This window comes from Pseudoliparis swirei, chromosome 8 (assembly GCF_029220125.1).
Source record: "Pseudoliparis swirei isolate HS2019 ecotype Mariana Trench chromosome 8, NWPU_hadal_v1, whole genome shotgun sequence".
In the NCBI taxonomy this organism is placed as follows: Eukaryota; Metazoa; Chordata; class Actinopteri; order Perciformes; family Liparidae; genus Pseudoliparis; species Pseudoliparis swirei.
Genome location: NC_079395.1, coordinates 22,843,896 through 22,861,564, shown reverse-complemented (window position 1 = coordinate 22,861,564; position 17,669 = coordinate 22,843,896). Strand labels below are relative to the sequence as shown.

The 17,669-nt window shown below is 47.6% G+C and overlaps 1 protein-coding gene across 1 annotated transcript in view; it reads right to left on the bottom strand.

Annotated features, from left to right (window-relative positions):
- Positions 1 to 272: 272 nt before the first annotated feature.
- LOC130197615 (disks large-associated protein 1-like) overlaps positions 273 to 17,669 on the bottom strand; it is an 84,144-nt gene continuing 66,747 nt past the window's right edge. The window contains exons 12-15 of the mRNA XM_056420368.1: positions 17,313 to 17,445; positions 15,181 to 15,272; positions 13,567 to 13,725; positions 273 to 494 (exon numbers count right to left, since the gene is read on the bottom strand). Coding sequence (XP_056276343.1) covers positions 273 to 494; positions 13,567 to 13,725; positions 15,181 to 15,272; positions 17,313 to 17,445 — 606 coding nt within the window. The remainder of the gene's footprint in view (positions 495 to 13,566; positions 13,726 to 15,180; positions 15,273 to 17,312; positions 17,446 to 17,669) is intronic.

The following is a 17,669-nucleotide window of genomic DNA, read 5'->3' as shown; positions in this document are numbered from 1 at the left end:
GATTATGAGACGATATGGAGCGCCGTCCTAATATTGGAGCTAGAGACACCGCTGTAGAGGGAGAACTCAGCTGACCGTGACAAGTGTGTGCCGTCTGTGCGTTGATGAGTCATGACCTCGAACAAAACCACTCCAAAAGCTAAACCTATTGGTATTTGGTTACACCCCTCCACCTCGGCGAAGGATGACCGCACGCCGCCGTGTTCGTGGCGGCGCTCTCCGTGCGCTGCGTGCCGACCCCGTGCGCGTGTTCCCCCCCGGGGGGAGTGTCCTCATAGCCTCGTCTGAGCCTCTGGGATGTAGATCTCGATGCTGTCGGCGCTCTCCGTGGCCGAGTTTTGCCGCACGGACGCCGCCCTCTTGGCGGCCATGAGGCGCCGCCGGGCCTCCTGCCGCTGTTTCTCGGAGCTCTCCAGTGAGCGGTCCCTGGCCAGAGGGGGGTGGTGGTGGGGGCCCTTGGGTGGCTTTTTTGGCACCGGAGGTGGGAGCCTCCTCTCCTGGTGGGGAGAGGGAGGGAGGGAGGGAGGGAGGTGGAAAACATTTCAGGAAAAAGACAGACGTGTGTGTGTGTGTGTGACGCACAGTGTAGCTGCCATCTCTAATGCATCTTGAGTGTCTTGTAGAAGCCTCTGCATGTGTTCGTGTGTGGAGGTAAAGAAGAGGTGAGATGAATCAGACGCTCTGTAGAACTCTGGTCTGTTTCTGCAGCTCCTCCCCTGCCTCGCACATGCGTTACTTTCCGCTATTATATTAACTTTGCTGTACAAAAATCTGTCTGCATGATGACGGCTGGAATCCAGGAGTGTGTCATCTTTCATATGCATGCCAGGATCAAACATCAATATCCTGCCTTGTTGTCAACAGCTTCCTGTGGCAAAGGCCGGCTCCTGCACCTATTTGATGTTTTCATTCGCTGAACATGGGTCCACGTTCTCTACTCAGCAGGACACATCGTTCCTTGTGTCTTTCTACTGAAACTAAACATGAGCAAATGTATTTTTTACTGGTGTTTTAACACATTTAGTTGGAGTTGGTGTTTCAGTGGAACGCACATCTCTCAGTGGATCCAAGAGTCTGAGTCTCACTCTCTCCCGTCCAACACACACACATCAAAAAGCCGGACACAGTGAGGCGGCGGAGGGGAGGAGGGGGCAGAGCATCGTATCAGAGGCAACCGTGCAGCGCCAGATACACCACACGGCTCCTCTGCGTCTGTCATGGGACGGTATGGAGAGATGGTTGGTTGAGATGGTTGGTAGGGATGGTTGGTAGAGATGGTTGGTAGGGATGGTTGGGAGAGATGGTTGGTAGGGATGGTTGGGAGAGATGGTTGGTAGGGATGGTTGGGAGAGATGGTTGGTAGAGATGGTTGGTAGAGATGGTTGGTAGAGATGGTTGGTAGAGATGGTTGGTAGAGATGGTTGGTAGGGATGGTTGGGAGAGATGGTTGGGAGAGATGGTTGGTAGAGATGGTTGGTAGGGATGGTTGGGAGAGATGGTTGGTAGAGATGGTTGGTAGGGATGGTTGGTAGAGATGGTTGGTAGAGATGGTTGGTAGGGATGGTTGGGAGAGATGGTTGGTCGAGATGGTTGGTAGGGATGGTTGGTAGAGATGGTTGGTAGAGATGGTTGGTAGGGATGGTTGGGAGAGATGGTTGGTAGCGATGGTTGGTAGGGATGGTTGATAGAGATGGTTGGTAGAGATGGTTGGTAGAGATGGTTGGTAGAGATGGTTGGTAGGGATGGTTGGTAGAGATGGTTTTTCCACAGACATGTTTTGCCGAAGTTACCTTTTATTTGCATCTCTGTACTGGTCTTGTTAGATGTTAGTCCTGATAGAGGACTCATCTCTGTACTGGTCTTGTTAGACCTTAGTGCTGATAGAGGACTCATCTCTGTACTGGTCTTGTTAGACCTTAGTCCTGATAGAGGACTCCTCTCTGTACTGGTCTTGTTAGACCTTAGTGCTGATAGAGGACTCATCTCTGTACTGGTCTTGTTAGACCTTAGTGCTAATAGAGGACTCATCTCTGTACTGGTCTTGTTCGACCTTAGTGCTGATAGAGGACTCATCTCCGTACTGGTCTTGTTAGACCTTAGTGCTGATAGAGGACTCATCTCTGAACTGGTCTTGTTAGACCTTAGTGCTGATAGAGGACCCATCTCTGTACTGGTCTTGTTAGACCTTAGTGCTGATAGAGGACTCATCTCTGTACTGGTCTTGTTAGACCTTAGTGCTGATAGAGGACTCATCTCTGAACTGGTCTTGTTAGACCTTAGTTCTGATAGAGGACTCATCTCTGTACTGGTCTTGTTAGACCTTAGTGCTGATAGAGGACTCATCTCTCTACTGGTCTTGTTAGACCTTAGTGCTGATAGAGGACTCATCTCTGTACTGGTCTAGTTAGACCTTAGTGCTGATAGAGGACTCCTCTCTGTACTGGTCTTGTTAGACCTTAGTCCTGATAGAGGACTCATCTCTGTACTGGTCTTGTTAGACCTTAGTGCTGATAGGGGACTCATCTCTGTACTGGTCTTGTTAGACCTTAGTCCTGATAGAGGACTCATCTCTGGACTGGTCTTGTTAGACCTTAGTGCTGATAGAGGACTCCTCTCTGTACTGGTCTTGTTAGACCTTAGTGCTGATAGAGGACTCATCTCTGTACTGGTCTCGTTAGACCTTAGTGCTGATAGAGGACTCCTCTCTGTACTGGTCTTGTTAGACCTTAGTGCTGATAGAGGACTCATTTCTGTACTGGTCTTGTTAGAACTTAGTCCTGATAGAGGACTCATCTCTGTACTGGTCTTGTTAGACCTTAGTGCTGATAGAGGACTCATCTCTGTACTGGTCTTGTTAGACCTTAGTGCTGATAGAGGACTCATCTCTGTACTGGTCTTGTTAGACCTTAGTCCTGATAGAGGACTCATCTCTGGACTGGTCTTGTTAGACCTTAGTGCTGAGAGAGGACTCATCTCTGTACTGGTCTTGTTAGACCTTAGTCCTGATAGAGGACTCTTCTCTGGACTGGTCTTGTTAGACCTTAGTGCTGATAGAGGACTCCTCTCTGTACTGGTCTTGTTAGACCTTAGTCCTGATAGAGGACTCCTCTCTGTACTGGTCTAGTTAGACCTTAGTGCTGATAGAGGACTCCTCTCTGTACTGGTCTTGTTAGACCTTAGTGCTGAGAGAGGACTCATCTCTGTACTGGTCTTGTTAGACCTTAGTCCTGATAGAGGAATCCTCTCTGTCCTGGTCTTGTTAGACCTTAGTCCTGATAGAGGACTCCTCTCTGTACTGGTCTAGTTAGACCTTAGTGCTGATAGAGGACTCATCTCTGTACTGGTCTTGTTAGACCTTAGTGCTGATAGAGGACTCATCTCTGTACTGGTCTTGTTAGACCTTAGTCCTGATAGAGGACTCATCTCTGTACTGGTCTTGTTAGACCTTAGTGCTGATAGAGGACTCCTCTCTGTACTGGTCTTGTTAGACCTTAGTGCTGATAGAGGACTCATCTCTGTACTGGTCTTGTTAGACCTTAGTCCTGATAGAGGACTCATCTCTGGACTGGTCTTGTTAGACCTTAGTGCTGATAGAGGACTCTCTGTACTGGTCTTGTTAGACCTTAGTCCTGATAGAGGACTCATCTCTGTACTGGTCTTGTTAGACCTTAGTGCTCATAGAGGACTCATCTCTGTACTGGTCTAGTTAGACCTTAGTGCTGATAGAGGACTCCTCTCTGTACTGGTCTTGTTAGACCTTAGTGCTGATAGAGGACTCATCTCTGTACTGGTCTTGTTAGACCTTAGTGCTGATAGAGGACTCATCTCTGTACTGGTATTGTTAGACCTTAGTCCTGATAGAGGACTCCTCTCTGTACTGGTCTTGTTAGACCTTAGTGCTGATAGAGGACTCCTCTCTGTACTGGTCTTGTTAGACCTTAGTGCTGATAGAGGACTCATCTCTGTTCTGGTCTTGTTAGACCTTAGTCCTGATAGAGGACTCCTCTGTACTGGTCTTGTTAGACCTTAGTGCTGATAGAGGACTCCTCTCTGTACTGGTCTTGTTAGACCTTAGTGCTGATAGAGGACTCATCTCTGTACTGGTCTAGTTAGACCTTAGTGCTGATAGAGGACTCATCTCTGTACTGGTCTTGTTAGACCTTAGTGCTGATAGAGGTCTCATCTCTGTACTGGTCTTGTTAGACCTTAGTCCTGATAGAGGACTCCTCTCTGTACTGGTCTTGTTAGACCTTAGTCCTGATAGAGGACTCATCTCTGTACTGGTCTTGTTAGACCTTTGTCCTGATAGAGGACTCATCTCTGGACTGGTCTTGTTAGACCTTAGTGCTGATAGAGGACTCATCTCTGGACTGGTCTTGTTAGACCTTAGTCCTGATAGAGGACTCCTCTCTGTACTGGTCTTGTTAGACCTTAGTGCTGATAGAGGACTCATCTCTGTACTGGTCTAGTTAGACCTTAGTCCTGATAGAGGACTCCTCTCTGTACTGGTCTTGTTAGACCTTAGTGCTGATAGAGGACTCCTCTCTGTACTGGTCTTGTTAGACCTTAGTGCTGATAGAGGACTCATCTCTGTACTGGTCTTGTTAGACCTTAGTGCTGATAGAGGACTCCTCTCTGTACTGGTCTAGTTAGACCTTAGTGCTGATAGAGGACTCATCGCTGTACTGGTCTTGTTAGACCTTAGTGCTGATAGAGGACTCATCTCTGTACTGGTCTTGTTAGACCTTAGTGCTGATAGAGGACTCATCTCTGTACTGGTCTTGTTAGACCTTAGTGCTGATAGAGGACTCCTCTCTGTACTGGTCTTGTTAGACCTTAGTGCTGATAGAGGACTCATCTCTGTACTGGTCTAGTTAGACCTTAGTCTTGATAGAGGACTCCTCTCTGTACTGGTCTTGTTAGACCTTAGTGCTGATAGAGGACTCATCTCTGTACTGGTCTTGTAGACCTTGGTAGACCTTGATAGAGTTGATAGAGGACTCCTCTCTGTACTGGTCTTGTTAGACCTTAGTCCTGATAGAGGACTCCTCTCTGGTACTTGTAGACCTTAGTCTTAGTGCTGATAGAGGACTCATCTCTGTACTGGTCTTGTTAGACCTTAGTGCTGATAGAGGACTCATCTCTGGACTGGTCTTGTAGACCCTAGTCCTGATAGAGGACTCATCTCTGGACTGGTCTTGTTAGACCTTAGTGCTGATAGAGGACTCATCTCTGTGGGTCTTGTTAGACCTAGTGCTGATAGAGGACTCATCTCTGGACTGGTCTTGTTAGACCTTGCTGATAAAGGATGCTGATAGAGGACTCATCTCTGTACTGGTCTTGTAGACCTTAGTGCTGATAAAGGACTCATCTCTGTACTGGTCTTGTTAGACCTTAGTGCTGATAGAGGACTCATCTCTATACTGGTCTTGTTAGACCTTAGTGTTGATAGAGGACTCATCTCTGTACTGGTCTTGTTAGACCTTAGTGCTGATAGAGGACTCATCTCTGTACTGGTCTTGTTAGACCTTAGTAGAGGACCTCTCTGTACTGGTCTTGTTAGAGTGCTGAGAGACTCCTCTCTGTACTGGTCTTGTTAGACCTTAGTGCTGATAGAGGACTCATCTCTGTACTGGTCTTGTTAGACCTTAGTGCTGATAGAGGACTCATCTCTGTACTGGTCTTGTTAGACCTTAGTGCGATAGAGGACTCCTCTCTGTACTGGTCTTGTTAGACCTTAGTGCTGATAGGACTCCTCTCTGTACTGGTCTTGTTAGACCTTAGTGCTGATAGAGGACTCTCTCTGGTCTGGTCTTAGACCTTAGTCCTGATAGAGGACTCATCTCTGTACTGGTCTTGTTAGACCTTAGTCCTGATAGAGGACTCATCTCTGTACTGGTCTTGTTAGACCTTGGTGATAGAGGACTCATCTCTGTACTGGTCTTGTTATACCTTAGTGCTGATAGAGGACTCATCTCTGTACTGGTCTTGTTAGACCTTAGTGCTGATAGAGGACTCCTCTCTGTCCTGGTCTTGTTAGACCTTAGTCCTGATAGAGGACTCATCTCTGTACTGGTCTTGTTAGACCTTAGTGCTGATAGAGGACTCCTCTCTGTACTGGTCTTGTTAGACCTTAGTGCTGATAGAGGACTCATCTCTGTACTGGTCTTGTTAGACCTTAGTGCTGATAGAGGACTCATCTCTGTACTGGTCTTATTAGACCTTAGTCCTGATAGAGGACTCCTCTCTGTACTGGTCTTGTTAGACCTTAGTGATAGAGGACTCATCTCTGTACTGGTCTTGTTAGACCTTAGTGCTGATAGAGGACTCATCTCTGTACTGGTCTTATTAGACCTTAGTCCTGATAGAGGACTCATCTCTGTACTGGTCTTGTTAGACCTTAGTGCTGATAGAGGACTCATCTCTGTACTGGTCTTGTTAGACCTTAGTGCTGATAGAGGACTCATCTCTGTACTGGTCTTATTAGACCTTAGTCCTGATAGAGGACTCCTCTCTGTACTGGTCTTGTTAGACCTTAGTGCTGATAGAGGACTCATCTCTGTACTGGTCTTGTTAGACCTTAGTGCTGATAGAGGACTCCTCTCTGTACTGGTCTTGTTAGACCTTAGTGCTGATAGAGGACTCTCTCTGTACTGGTCTTGTTAGACCTTAGTGCTGATAGAGGACTCATCTCTGTACTGGTCTTGTTAGACCTTAGTGCTGATAGAGGACTCATCTCTGTACTGGTCTTATTAGACCTTAGTCCTGATAGAGGACTCCTCTCTGTACTGGTCTTGTTAGACCTTAGTGCTGATAGAGGACTCATCTCTGTACTGGTCTTGTTAGACCTTAGTGCTGATAGAGGACTCCTCTCTGTCCTGGTCTTGTTAGACCTTAGTGCTGCATTCGACACCATTGACCATGACATCCTATTACAGAGACTGGAGCAGTCGATTTGCATTTCAGGCGCCGCACTAATTTGGTTTAAATCCTATTTATCAGATCGATCTCAGTTTGTATTTGTAAACGATGACGCCTCGATAACCACCAACGTTAGTCACGGAGTTCCACAAGGTTCTGTGCTTGGACCAATTTTATTTACCTTATATATGCTTCCTTTGGGCAATATTATCAGGAAACACTCCTTAAGCTGTCATTGTTATGCAGATGATACTCAATTCTTTCAAGCCAGAAAGTGTATCTTTAACTGGGCATTACCACCTGGATGTCAAACAAAAATGGACGGCTTCCATCAGGGAAGTAAAGGTGTGCCTACACTATAGTTATGAGCTAATAAAGAGCTTGCAGATAAAACAACTGGAGCTTGTAAAGGGCATATTCATATTATTTATATATATTGTGATGTCATCAGAGGAAGAGTGCTTAATGGGAGGTACATTCCCTCCCGCTGGTTGCAGCAAGGACTACAACCAGCAGGACATCCGTGGTGAAAGACTACAATTCCCACTCAGCAGTGCAGGCGGGGGAAGGCGGCCGCACAGCTGAAAAGGATGAGGCTGATGAGCCTGCGAGGAACTCAGAGAGAGTCCGGGACATTATGTGTGTTGTGTCCACCGACGGGTGTTGGAGTTACGTTTGATGTTTATTTGATTAAGAAGAATCAAATTACAAAGACTTGGATTTAAAGAAACCTTCGCCTGGCGTCTTGATTTGTGCACCCACGCCTCACCTCACGATCCCGTCCTCTAAAGACATCACAGTGGTGGAGAATGCCAAACGCAGAGGGGTGGGTGAGAGCGAAGGTCCATCAGTGAGTTGACCATTCGCTTTGCACAATTGAGAACCGGTGACAACGCTATGGAGGAAATGCTACAGCTGCTGGCGCAAAGCACGAAGCTCCAGGTGGAGACGAACCGGGCCCTGCTGGAGGAGCAAAGAAGAGCCAACATGTTGAAGGAGGAGGAACTTGAGCTACAGAGGTCAGCTTCAAAATGCAAGGTCACCGAACCCCAACCCTGTTATCCGGGCCAGTGATTTTATCCCTAAAATGGGACCCGCCGATGATCCAGAAGCCTATCTGCATGCGTTTGAAAACGCCGCAACCAGAGAAAAATGGCCGGAAGACCAGTGGGTTGGTCTCCTTGCTCCGTTCCTGTCCGGTGAGTCACAGAAGGCTTTTCAAGATTTGGATAGCTCAGTAGCAAATGACTATGATGCCCTCAAAGAGGAAATATTGAGTAGAATAGGACTTACTAAGTTTGGAATGGCCCAACGGTTCCACAATTGGAGCTTTAGGAATGACCAACCTCCCCGGGCACAGATGCATGAGCATCACAAAGAAATGGCTTGATCCAAGTAAAACCCCTGCTGCAGCTATAGCGGAAGCCGTTGTGGTAGATCGGTATTTACGGGCACTGCCCTATGAAGCGAAGAGGGTGGTTGGCCTTAGCGCTCCAGCTACGGCCGTTGCCTTAGTGGAGGCAGTGGAACAGTACCAGGCCACTAATGAAATGCTCCGCATGGGAAAAAAGGAGCCACCCATGGGGCAAGCAAGACCCGCTAATCCATATCCCCAGCCCGTAAGACTCGCACAAAGTAACACCAGCCAGCAAATACAGGGACGTTATCAGGCTGAGCGAGAGCAAAACAAAAGTATGCAGGAGAGGGGTACGCGGATATGCTACAGATGCGGGGAGCCCGGACATATTTCACGGCAATGCAATAAAGGAGATGAACTAATGCCGACAGCAGAGTCCGCTAGTAGCCAGCCTACACACCTCTACGCCTCCTTGATGGAGGGTACAGAGCACAAAGCTTTTACTTGCCCTGTGAAGCTTAATAATCAGGATGTGGAAGCTTTACTGGATTCCGGAAGTAATTATACACTAGTCCACAAACCGTTAGTAGAGGGAATGGACTGGCTTCAGGAAGGGACACGGCCAGTGTCGTGTGTCCATGGTGATACACGCCAGTATCCTACTTGTACGCTGAAGCTAATCACAACTCAAGGCATGTGTGAAGTCAAAGCGGGGGTGATAGATGCCCTGCCTGTCCCTCTTTTAATCGGAAGATATTGTCCCCTGTTCCTCCGGCTCTGGAGAGAGGTACAGGAGAGCCGGTCGAGGGAGACAGGACAACCCCGGGGTAAAGTTAAACTGAAATGTAGATCAAAGAGTGTGTCCAAGACTGGTTTCACACTTACCTCTGCTCCAGTGAATGCTTTTCTCGGTGCTGCAGAATCAGCCAGCGAGGTGGACCCAGCCTCAGAAGGCCAAGAGGAGCCCCAAGGAAGCCACCAGCCGTCATCAAGCGAGGAAGGAAGACCAACAGCTGAGGCCCCACACACAGGCCAGTATGGTACTGCTCAACTCAATGACCCCACATTAAGAAATGCGTTGCAAAGTGTGAGAGTAATTGAAGGGGTGGACCAAGACCAGGGAGGCAGGTTAACTTACCCTCATTTTGCTGTGAAGAATGGCCTACTGTACCGAGTAGTCGAAGTGCGAGAGGAAGTAACAGAGCAGCTGTTAGTGCCGAAATCCTTTCGCTCTACTGTGTTACAATTGGCCCATACACACCTGCTTGGTGCCCATCTAGGAATGGAAAAGACCAAAGATAGGATTCTTCAGCGGTTCTTCTGGCCAGGCATTCACAAGGAAGTGGAAAACTATTGCAGAAGTTGTCCAGAATGTCAGCTTGTGGCCCCTCGACCCTCATTTAGAAATCCCCTGATTCCCCTCCCCATCATTGAGGTCCCCTTTGAAAGGATTGGGTTAGATATTGTGGGTCCCCTACCCAAAAGTGCTCGGGGGTATCAGTATATTCTGGTCCTAGTGGACTATGCTACCCGGTACCCCGAGGCTATACCCCTCAGAAAGGCTACAGCCCAGCAGATCTCAAAAGAACTGTTCCTCCTAAGCAGTAGAGTGGGACTTCCAAAAGAGATACTGACAGATCAGGGAACCCCTTTTATGTCGCGTGTCACCAAAGGCCTGTGCTCCCTCCTAAAGATCAAGCACCTCAGAACGTCAGTATACCATCCACAAACGGACGGACTGGTAGAGAGGTTCAACAAGACGCTTAAAATGATGCTGAGGAAGACAATTGAAAAAGATGGCCGTAATTGGGATCAACTCCTCCCCTACCTGATGTTTGCCGTGAGGGAGGTTCCCCAAGCCTCTACAGGCTTCTCACCTTTTGAGCTCTTGTACTCTTACAAACCCAGGGGGATCCTGGACCTGGCGAAAGAATCCTGGGAAAAACAGCCTTGTCCTCACCGCACAGTTATCGAACATGTGGAGGCCATGAAAGACAGAATGAGTGCCATGTATCCTATTGTCAGAGAGCACATGGAAAAAGCTCAGAAAGAACAGCAAGCGTCCTACAACCGCCCTGCGCAGCCCAGAGAGTTCAGGCCAGGAGACCGGGTCCTGGTACTGGTACCCACCGCTGAATGTAAATTTTTAGCAACATGGAAGGGACCTTATGAAATCATTGAAAGAGTAGGAGAAGTGAACTACAGAGTAAAGCAGCCAGGGAGGAGGAAACCAGAACAGCTGTACCACGTAAACCTGTTGAAGAAATGGCACGCTGCAGACGTCCTATTAAGCTGTTTACCCCCAAAAGACACAGGAGCTGCACCGAGGGAGGTCATAAAGATGGGCCCGGACCTGTCCCCCCAGCAACGACAGGAGTGCATGGAGCTAGTGGATCGTAACAGAGAGGTGTTCTCAGCTAAGCCCGGCACAACGCACCTCGCTGTCCATGAAATCCGCACCAAGCCGGGTAAAGTAGTGAATCAGCGTCCCTACAGAGTGCCAGAGGCACATAAGGTAACAATTCAGGAGGAGGTTAAAAAGATGCTGCAGCTGGGTGTTATTGAAGAGTCACATAGTGCCGGGGCTAGCCCCATCGTACTGGTCCCCAAACCTGATATGTCACCTCGGTTCTGCAATGACTTTCGAAAGCTAAATGAGATATCAGAGTTTGATGCTTACCCCATGCCCCTAGTGGACGAATTGATAGATCGTCTGGGAATGGCTCGCTTTATCACAACGCTGGATCTCACAAAGGGATACTGGCAAGTCCCGCTTTCCCCAGCCTCCAAGGAGAAAACGGCCTTTGCAACAAGTGAGGGGCTCTTTCAGTACACCACATTACCATTTGGGCTGCACGGAGCCCCTGCCACCTTCCAACGGCTCATGGACAGGGTCCTGCGGCCCCACACGAAGTATGCAGCCGCCTACTTAGATGACATCGTGATACATAGCAGAGATTGGGAAAGTCATTTGCCCCAAGTACAGAAGGTGCTGGAAGCCCTTCGTGAAGCAGGTCTCACAGCTAACCCCAGCAAGTGTAGGTTAGCCTATAGCGAGACCAAGTACCTCGGATACACAATAGGGCGGGGACTAGTCAAACCGCAAGAGGCCAAATTGAGGGCCATCCAAGACTGGCCGCGCCCTGTCACAAAAAGACAAGTGATGTCTTTTATAGGGCTGGCCAACTACTACAGGCGCTTTGTTCCTAATTTTTCTGATCTTGTTGCCCCTCTAACAGACCTAACGGCTAAGAAACAGCCCCGAATGATGAAGTGGTCCCAGGAGGCAGAGGAGGCCTTCATGAACCTCAAGAAGGCCTTGTGTTCCCACCCCGTGCTCGCCGTTCCAGACTTTAACAGCGAGTTTGTGGTGCAGACAGATGCCTCAGAAGTAGGTCTGGGCGCAGTACTCTCCCAGGTCCAGCAGGGGGAGGAGCACCCCATCCTGTACAGTAGCAGAAAGCTATTGTCCCATGAGAAGAGATACTCTACACTGGAGAAAGAATGTCTGGCAGTTAAGTGGGCCCTCGAAACCCTGCGCTATTACCTCAGGGGGCGGAAATTCACACTGGTCACGGACCATGCACCTTTGCAGTGGATGGCAAGAAATAAGGAAACCAACAGTCGGGTAACAAGATGGTTTCTCAGCCTTCAAGCTTTTAACTTCTGTGTTGTGCACAGGGCAGGCCGGAACCACGGGAATGCAGACGCCCTCTCACGACGAGATGTCCTGTGGGCCTTGTCTGGTCCTGCGGAGGCCTCAAGCCAGTGGAGGGGGAAATGTGATGTCATAAGAGGAAGAGTGCTTAATGGGAGGTACATTCCCTCCCACTGGTTGCAGCAAGGACTACAACCAGCAGGACATCCGTGGTGAAAGACTACAATTCCCACTCAGCAGTGCAGGCGGGGGAAGGCGGCCGCACAGCTGAAAAGGATGAGGCTGATGAGCCTGCGAGGAACTCAGAGAGAGTCCGGGACATTATGTGTGTTGTGTCCACCGACGGGTGTTGGAGTTACGTTTGATGTTTGTTTGATTAAGAAGAATCAAATTACAAAGACTTGGATTTAAAGAAACCTTCGCCTGGCATCTTGATTTGTGCACCCACGCCTCACCTCACGATCCCGTCCTCTAAAGACATCACAATATGTATGTAAACACTATAATAACTATCTTCCATGTTCATGTCATGTGACACTGATCTCTATGAAGAGGCTTGCTCCAGAGTGCAACACATGTCTGGTAATCAACCATCAACAATGAAAATATGAGAGGGAAGCAGAGACACGTCATCAACGCAGGAATTTTTTTTAAACACAACAAAGAAGTGAAGTGAACAGTTTGTCTTCAGGTGATTGCAGTGTGGCACCAGGTCAGTGTGTTCTTTACTCTCAAGCTGTGTTCTGATTGGTGGGTTTGGAGATGCGAGTGAGAGCAGCAGTCTGACACGTGTCACATGTCAGCTGTTTTTTGTATCATCTCAAAAGCTCTTAATCTGAAGTAGTTAAACGACAAACGTTACTAAACTAACTATAGATTTCCCCTCGGCTCCCTCCGGGTGATTGACTTGGGTCTGAAAGGAGAAATCTGTAACACCGTACGCGGTGGCTTTATGTCATTCAGACATGTGTTTCACCTTAATGTCTCTAATGACTTCATTCAGACAGTAGAGCCACAATGCTGCTGCAATATTTAGCACCTGCTGTGAGAGAGAAAGTGAAATATAATGAGAGAAGAGGATCAAGAGCGTTTGTGTTCTGATAGAACAATGCGGTTCCGTCAGTTCATCTGTTGCTGAGCGGGCCTCAGCGGGCGAGCGGGTCGACCCCCGGCTCCGCTCGCCCGGGTGTCCTTGGGCAAGACACTTAACTCCAAATTGAAAATTGTGGGTTGTTCCATCCGTGTATGAACGGGTGTGATTGATGACATGTATTGTTAAATGTCATTGAGTTTCTGGAAGACTAGTAAAGATCTCCACGGGTCCCGCCCATTTATGTCTGAGCACCCATGAGTCATCGTGGACCTGGGTGACCGCTCTGTGTTCGAGCCACTCGGCCATTCACCCTTCATCCATCCCCGACCTCCTTCGGGAGAAAATACATGTTCCCTCAAAGTGTTTTTGACAATGCAGTCTTTTCGTTTTTACGTGACTCGGTTGTTGAATTTGGAGATTGTAAAGAGACTGACATAAAAGTTTCCTGCGCGCTTGCTCACATTCGTCATATAACTTTCAATTGGAATCCGATTAACAAGCGTCGGTCTTAAAGGGGCCGAATCACACAGTGTAGACGGGTACCTGTTGTTCAGGGGGGTCCAGGGGTCTCCAGTTGTTGGCTCTGAGCTGGTGGAGCTCATCAAACTTGAGGCTTATGTTCTCGATCGACAGCTGGAGCATATCCCAAAAACCAGCCAGGTCTGAGGCCACGGGGCGAGGGTGGGCGTTGGGGTTCTACCAGTGGAGGAGGAGGAGGAGGAGGAGGAGGAGGGGAAGGAGGGGAAGAAGTAGCGTCAAACACGAAACCCAGGGAAGAGAAATGGATAGAAACCGTTTTACACAACAGGTCATCTTACAGTCAATGCACAGAGAAGACCAAAGGGCCCAACACAAATACTAAATACATTTTAAAAGATGAATATAAATGTCTTACTGGCCAGAGGTCTCGGTGAGATAGGCTTCATTAAATGTGCGTTACCGTCTAATATTCTAAAGGCTGTAGTTCCTATTGCCCAAAACATTTATAATGCTGAAGAGAAAAAGGGGACTGCTCATTGTTCAGACCTGTTATTACTCAATAGTCCCAAAGACCCAAAGCCTGTTATCCCCAAAAATAAACGCTAGTCCCATTGCTCCGAAAACTCTCCCTGCAGAGAACAGAAGCACATGGCTAAACATGACGCAGAGCCACGTGATCTTCCCATTGTTGTTTCCGTCTATGGCGACGTTGTGACCCGGGCGTCTCTGCCTCTGATTGGCTAGCACTCGTTGCATCCGTTGATCCGGTTGGTTAGTCTGTTTCATTATGTCTTGAGGAATAAATCTTACTATTCATCAAAACGGGTTTCCTATTGTTCTTCTTCTAACACGATACTAACAGTAGAACATGTAATGTAGCATTGGAGGATTTTACCCAATGAACATTCTGTATTCAGAAACTGAAAATGTTTCTCTGCTAACTCCAATTCGTCAATCTTATTTTACACTTCACGAAACTCAAGAAATATAGATCAAAATGATCAAAATAGATCAAAATGTTATAATGTTATACTATTACAGGAACCGCTGGTCTTTTACCACATCAGTGCTAACAATGTGTTTTCCTTTCGTATTAACAGTCTTTGAAAGAATAAAAGCACTACATGTTATTTACTAATAGAACATCTGACCTGGCGGTGGCAATACAAGTCATGAATACTACAACATGTCATGACAATCCATAAAGTCATCTGAATTTGGATCTCAAGAGCTAGCATGCTGGCTAGCATGGCAACACATATTTAGAGAGATTTAGTGTTCCTATGGAAGCCATGAGGAACCATTTGTCAACAAATATAAGAGCAGAATACCTCGGGTCACTTCTGGTTTTGAGTGCATGGACATTGTTTTGATCAAACTTAGAAAATTGATCACCAGAATTTCTCCCATATAGTTTATATCTTCAGGCTAACAATGGAATATCAGAAGCATAAATAGCTATGAGGTCATTGAGAAGATAATAAGGTTGAGAAAATAAAAAGAGTGACAAGAGACAACTTGGAGGAGAAAGCAGGAACACAAATAAAAAGGACATGAAAAGTAATTCCAGAAAGCGAGAACACGCGTTTGAACCTGAGTTGGAGCAAACGTGTCTCCCACAGCCGGCGAGCGGCGCCACATGAGGGTCAATGTGTGGCTGCGTGTTCTCACCAGGTTCTCTTCACACAGCTCCCTGAACTGTTGGAACTTCTGGGCGATCAGCAGCTGAGCACTTCCTACGGCGCTCCGCATCTTCCCGAGGACTGCGAGCAAAGAGCAAAGAGTTTAGAAGCAGACCGACCTCCAAGTCCGTCCGTCTGTCCCCCGGGAAATGTACAACGGACCTTTCTAAATGTGTTTCCTGAGGATTCCTTTGGTGAAATTATTAGTTTTCTACGAGGCAAGTGACAGAAAGGTGGATCCGTCTTTGTTTGTGGGAGCGCCTCCTAGTTTTAGGGTCCGATGCAGAGTGTTGGGGCATCGCCACTAGAGGTGTCTTCTCTCACGTATAATGGAACCAGGTGATTCGTTGCTTCTGGTGCTCAAAGTGTCAACACTTATATTTGAAAAACTCAAGATGCTCAACAGACTTGTGCTGTGACCGGTGTAGTTTGGTGGAAAGAAAATAGTGCCTCCATGGAAGTCTGGAGGAGGCAGACACCTCTACGCCCGATGCCTCCAGCACTCTGCGACTCACCCCCAAACAACTGGACCGATCATTGGCTCTACCGGTTAGAGCAGGGGTTCCCAAACTTTTTAGACCACGAACCCCCTTCTACATCCCGACCGGGTTCACGCACCCCCAATCCCCCACACCGTAAAAAAAAACGCAACAGAATGCAAGAGTTGTTGACGGGGGGGGGGGGGGGTGACTTTTTCTTTGCTCCATCCCGATGCTCGCAGACCGGCTGAGCGTTACGCGCGCCGGCATCAAGCCGAGAAGAGTTGTTGACGGGGGGGGGGGGGGGGGGGGGGGTGCGAGTGACTTTTTCTTTGCTCCGTCCCGATGCTCGCAGACCGGCGTCGGAGCTCTGCGGCGACCGCGATCGACGTATTGAGCACCCCTGCATTCAAACATTAAATAGCCGAGAGTTTTTTTCAGCGTAAGAAATACGATGTGTGGCGGGAGTGCGGGAGTTAAGACCGAAATCACACTTGAGAGCCCTGAGAATGTTTAATATTAATTATTACACCATTAGACCACCATTACATTTTTCCTCTCGCGCACCCCCTAGAGGCAGCTCGCGCACCCCCAGGGGTGCGCGCACCACACTTTGGGAATCCCTGGGTTAGAGGATGGAGTTAGGAGGATGGAGTTTGGAGTTTGTCATGAACCATCACTTTATTATTTTATTTAGAGCTCATTTTGAGTTTTGATTTTGGAGTTTAGATTTTTTAGTATGGATTTTAGATTTTGGAGTTTTGAGTTTAGAGTTTAGAGTTTGGAGTATGGATTCTGGAGTTTGGAGTTTGGAGTTTAGAGTTTAGAGTTTGGAGTTTAGAGTTTGGAATTTAGAGTTTAGAGTTTAGAGTTTGAAGTATGGATTCTGGAGTTTAGAGTTTGGAGTTTAGAGTTTGGAGTTTAGAGTTTAGAGTTTGGAATTTAGAGTTTAGAGTTTGGAGTTTGGAATTTAGAGTTCAGAGTTCAGAGTTTGGAGTTTGGATTCTGGAGTTTGGATTCTGGAGTTTAGAGATTAGTTTAGTGTTTGGAGTTTGGATTCTGGAGTTTGGAGTTTAGAGTTTAGAGTTTAGATTTTTGAGTATGGATTTTAGATTTTGGAGTTTTGAGTTTGGAGTATGGATTCTGGAGTTTGGAGTTTAGAGTTTGGAATTTAGAGTTTGGAGTTTGGAGTTTGGAATTTAGAGTTTAGAGTTTGGATTCTGGAGTTTGGATTCTGGAGTTTAGAGTTTAGTGTTTGGAGTTTGGAGTTTGGATTCTGGACTTTGGAGTTTGGATTCTGGAGTTCGGCGTGAACCATCACTTAAGACTTCATCATTTTATGCAGAGCTCATTTTGAAACTCTGCCGGTGGCCTTCACGAAAACATTATTGGGATCAGAAATGAAAAAAGACATTTAGATATCGGTGTTTGAACGCAGACGTGCACTTTGTAACGAGACATGTCTTCATGTGAAGTGGTAGAATAAGTTGGAAAAAGGGTTGGGAACCACTGCTCAATGCTTCCTGCTTACTTTTTTACCAAATTAATTGAACTTGTATCAGATTCTAGGGCGAATGAAATGAGATCTCTCCCCATGTTGCGGCGTACGTCCCTGGACCCTCGGCATGATGACGAGTCGTACCGTCTTCAGGCAGGTCGTTGTCCCGTTGGTCGAGCTCCATCTGTCGACACCAGCCGTCCATGCGGTCGGTCTCGGCCTGCAGTAGCTTCAGGAACCAGCGGCCGTCTCTCTGGCACACTGACCGCTGAACCACCTGCCGCCCAAGCACAAGACGTCATGTCGAGACACTCCTGTGTGTCAGAATCGTCCTCTCCACAGGGCGTGAGAGTTAACCCCTTACGCATCACTAGGGACATTCTTGTGTTTTTGCAATTCCACCGAAAGTCAAAATACACTGAGACTCTGAGACCCTTCAGGACAAAGATGTCTCCATGGAAACGTTACAACCACAATGTTTAATTCCATAGCTATTACAGC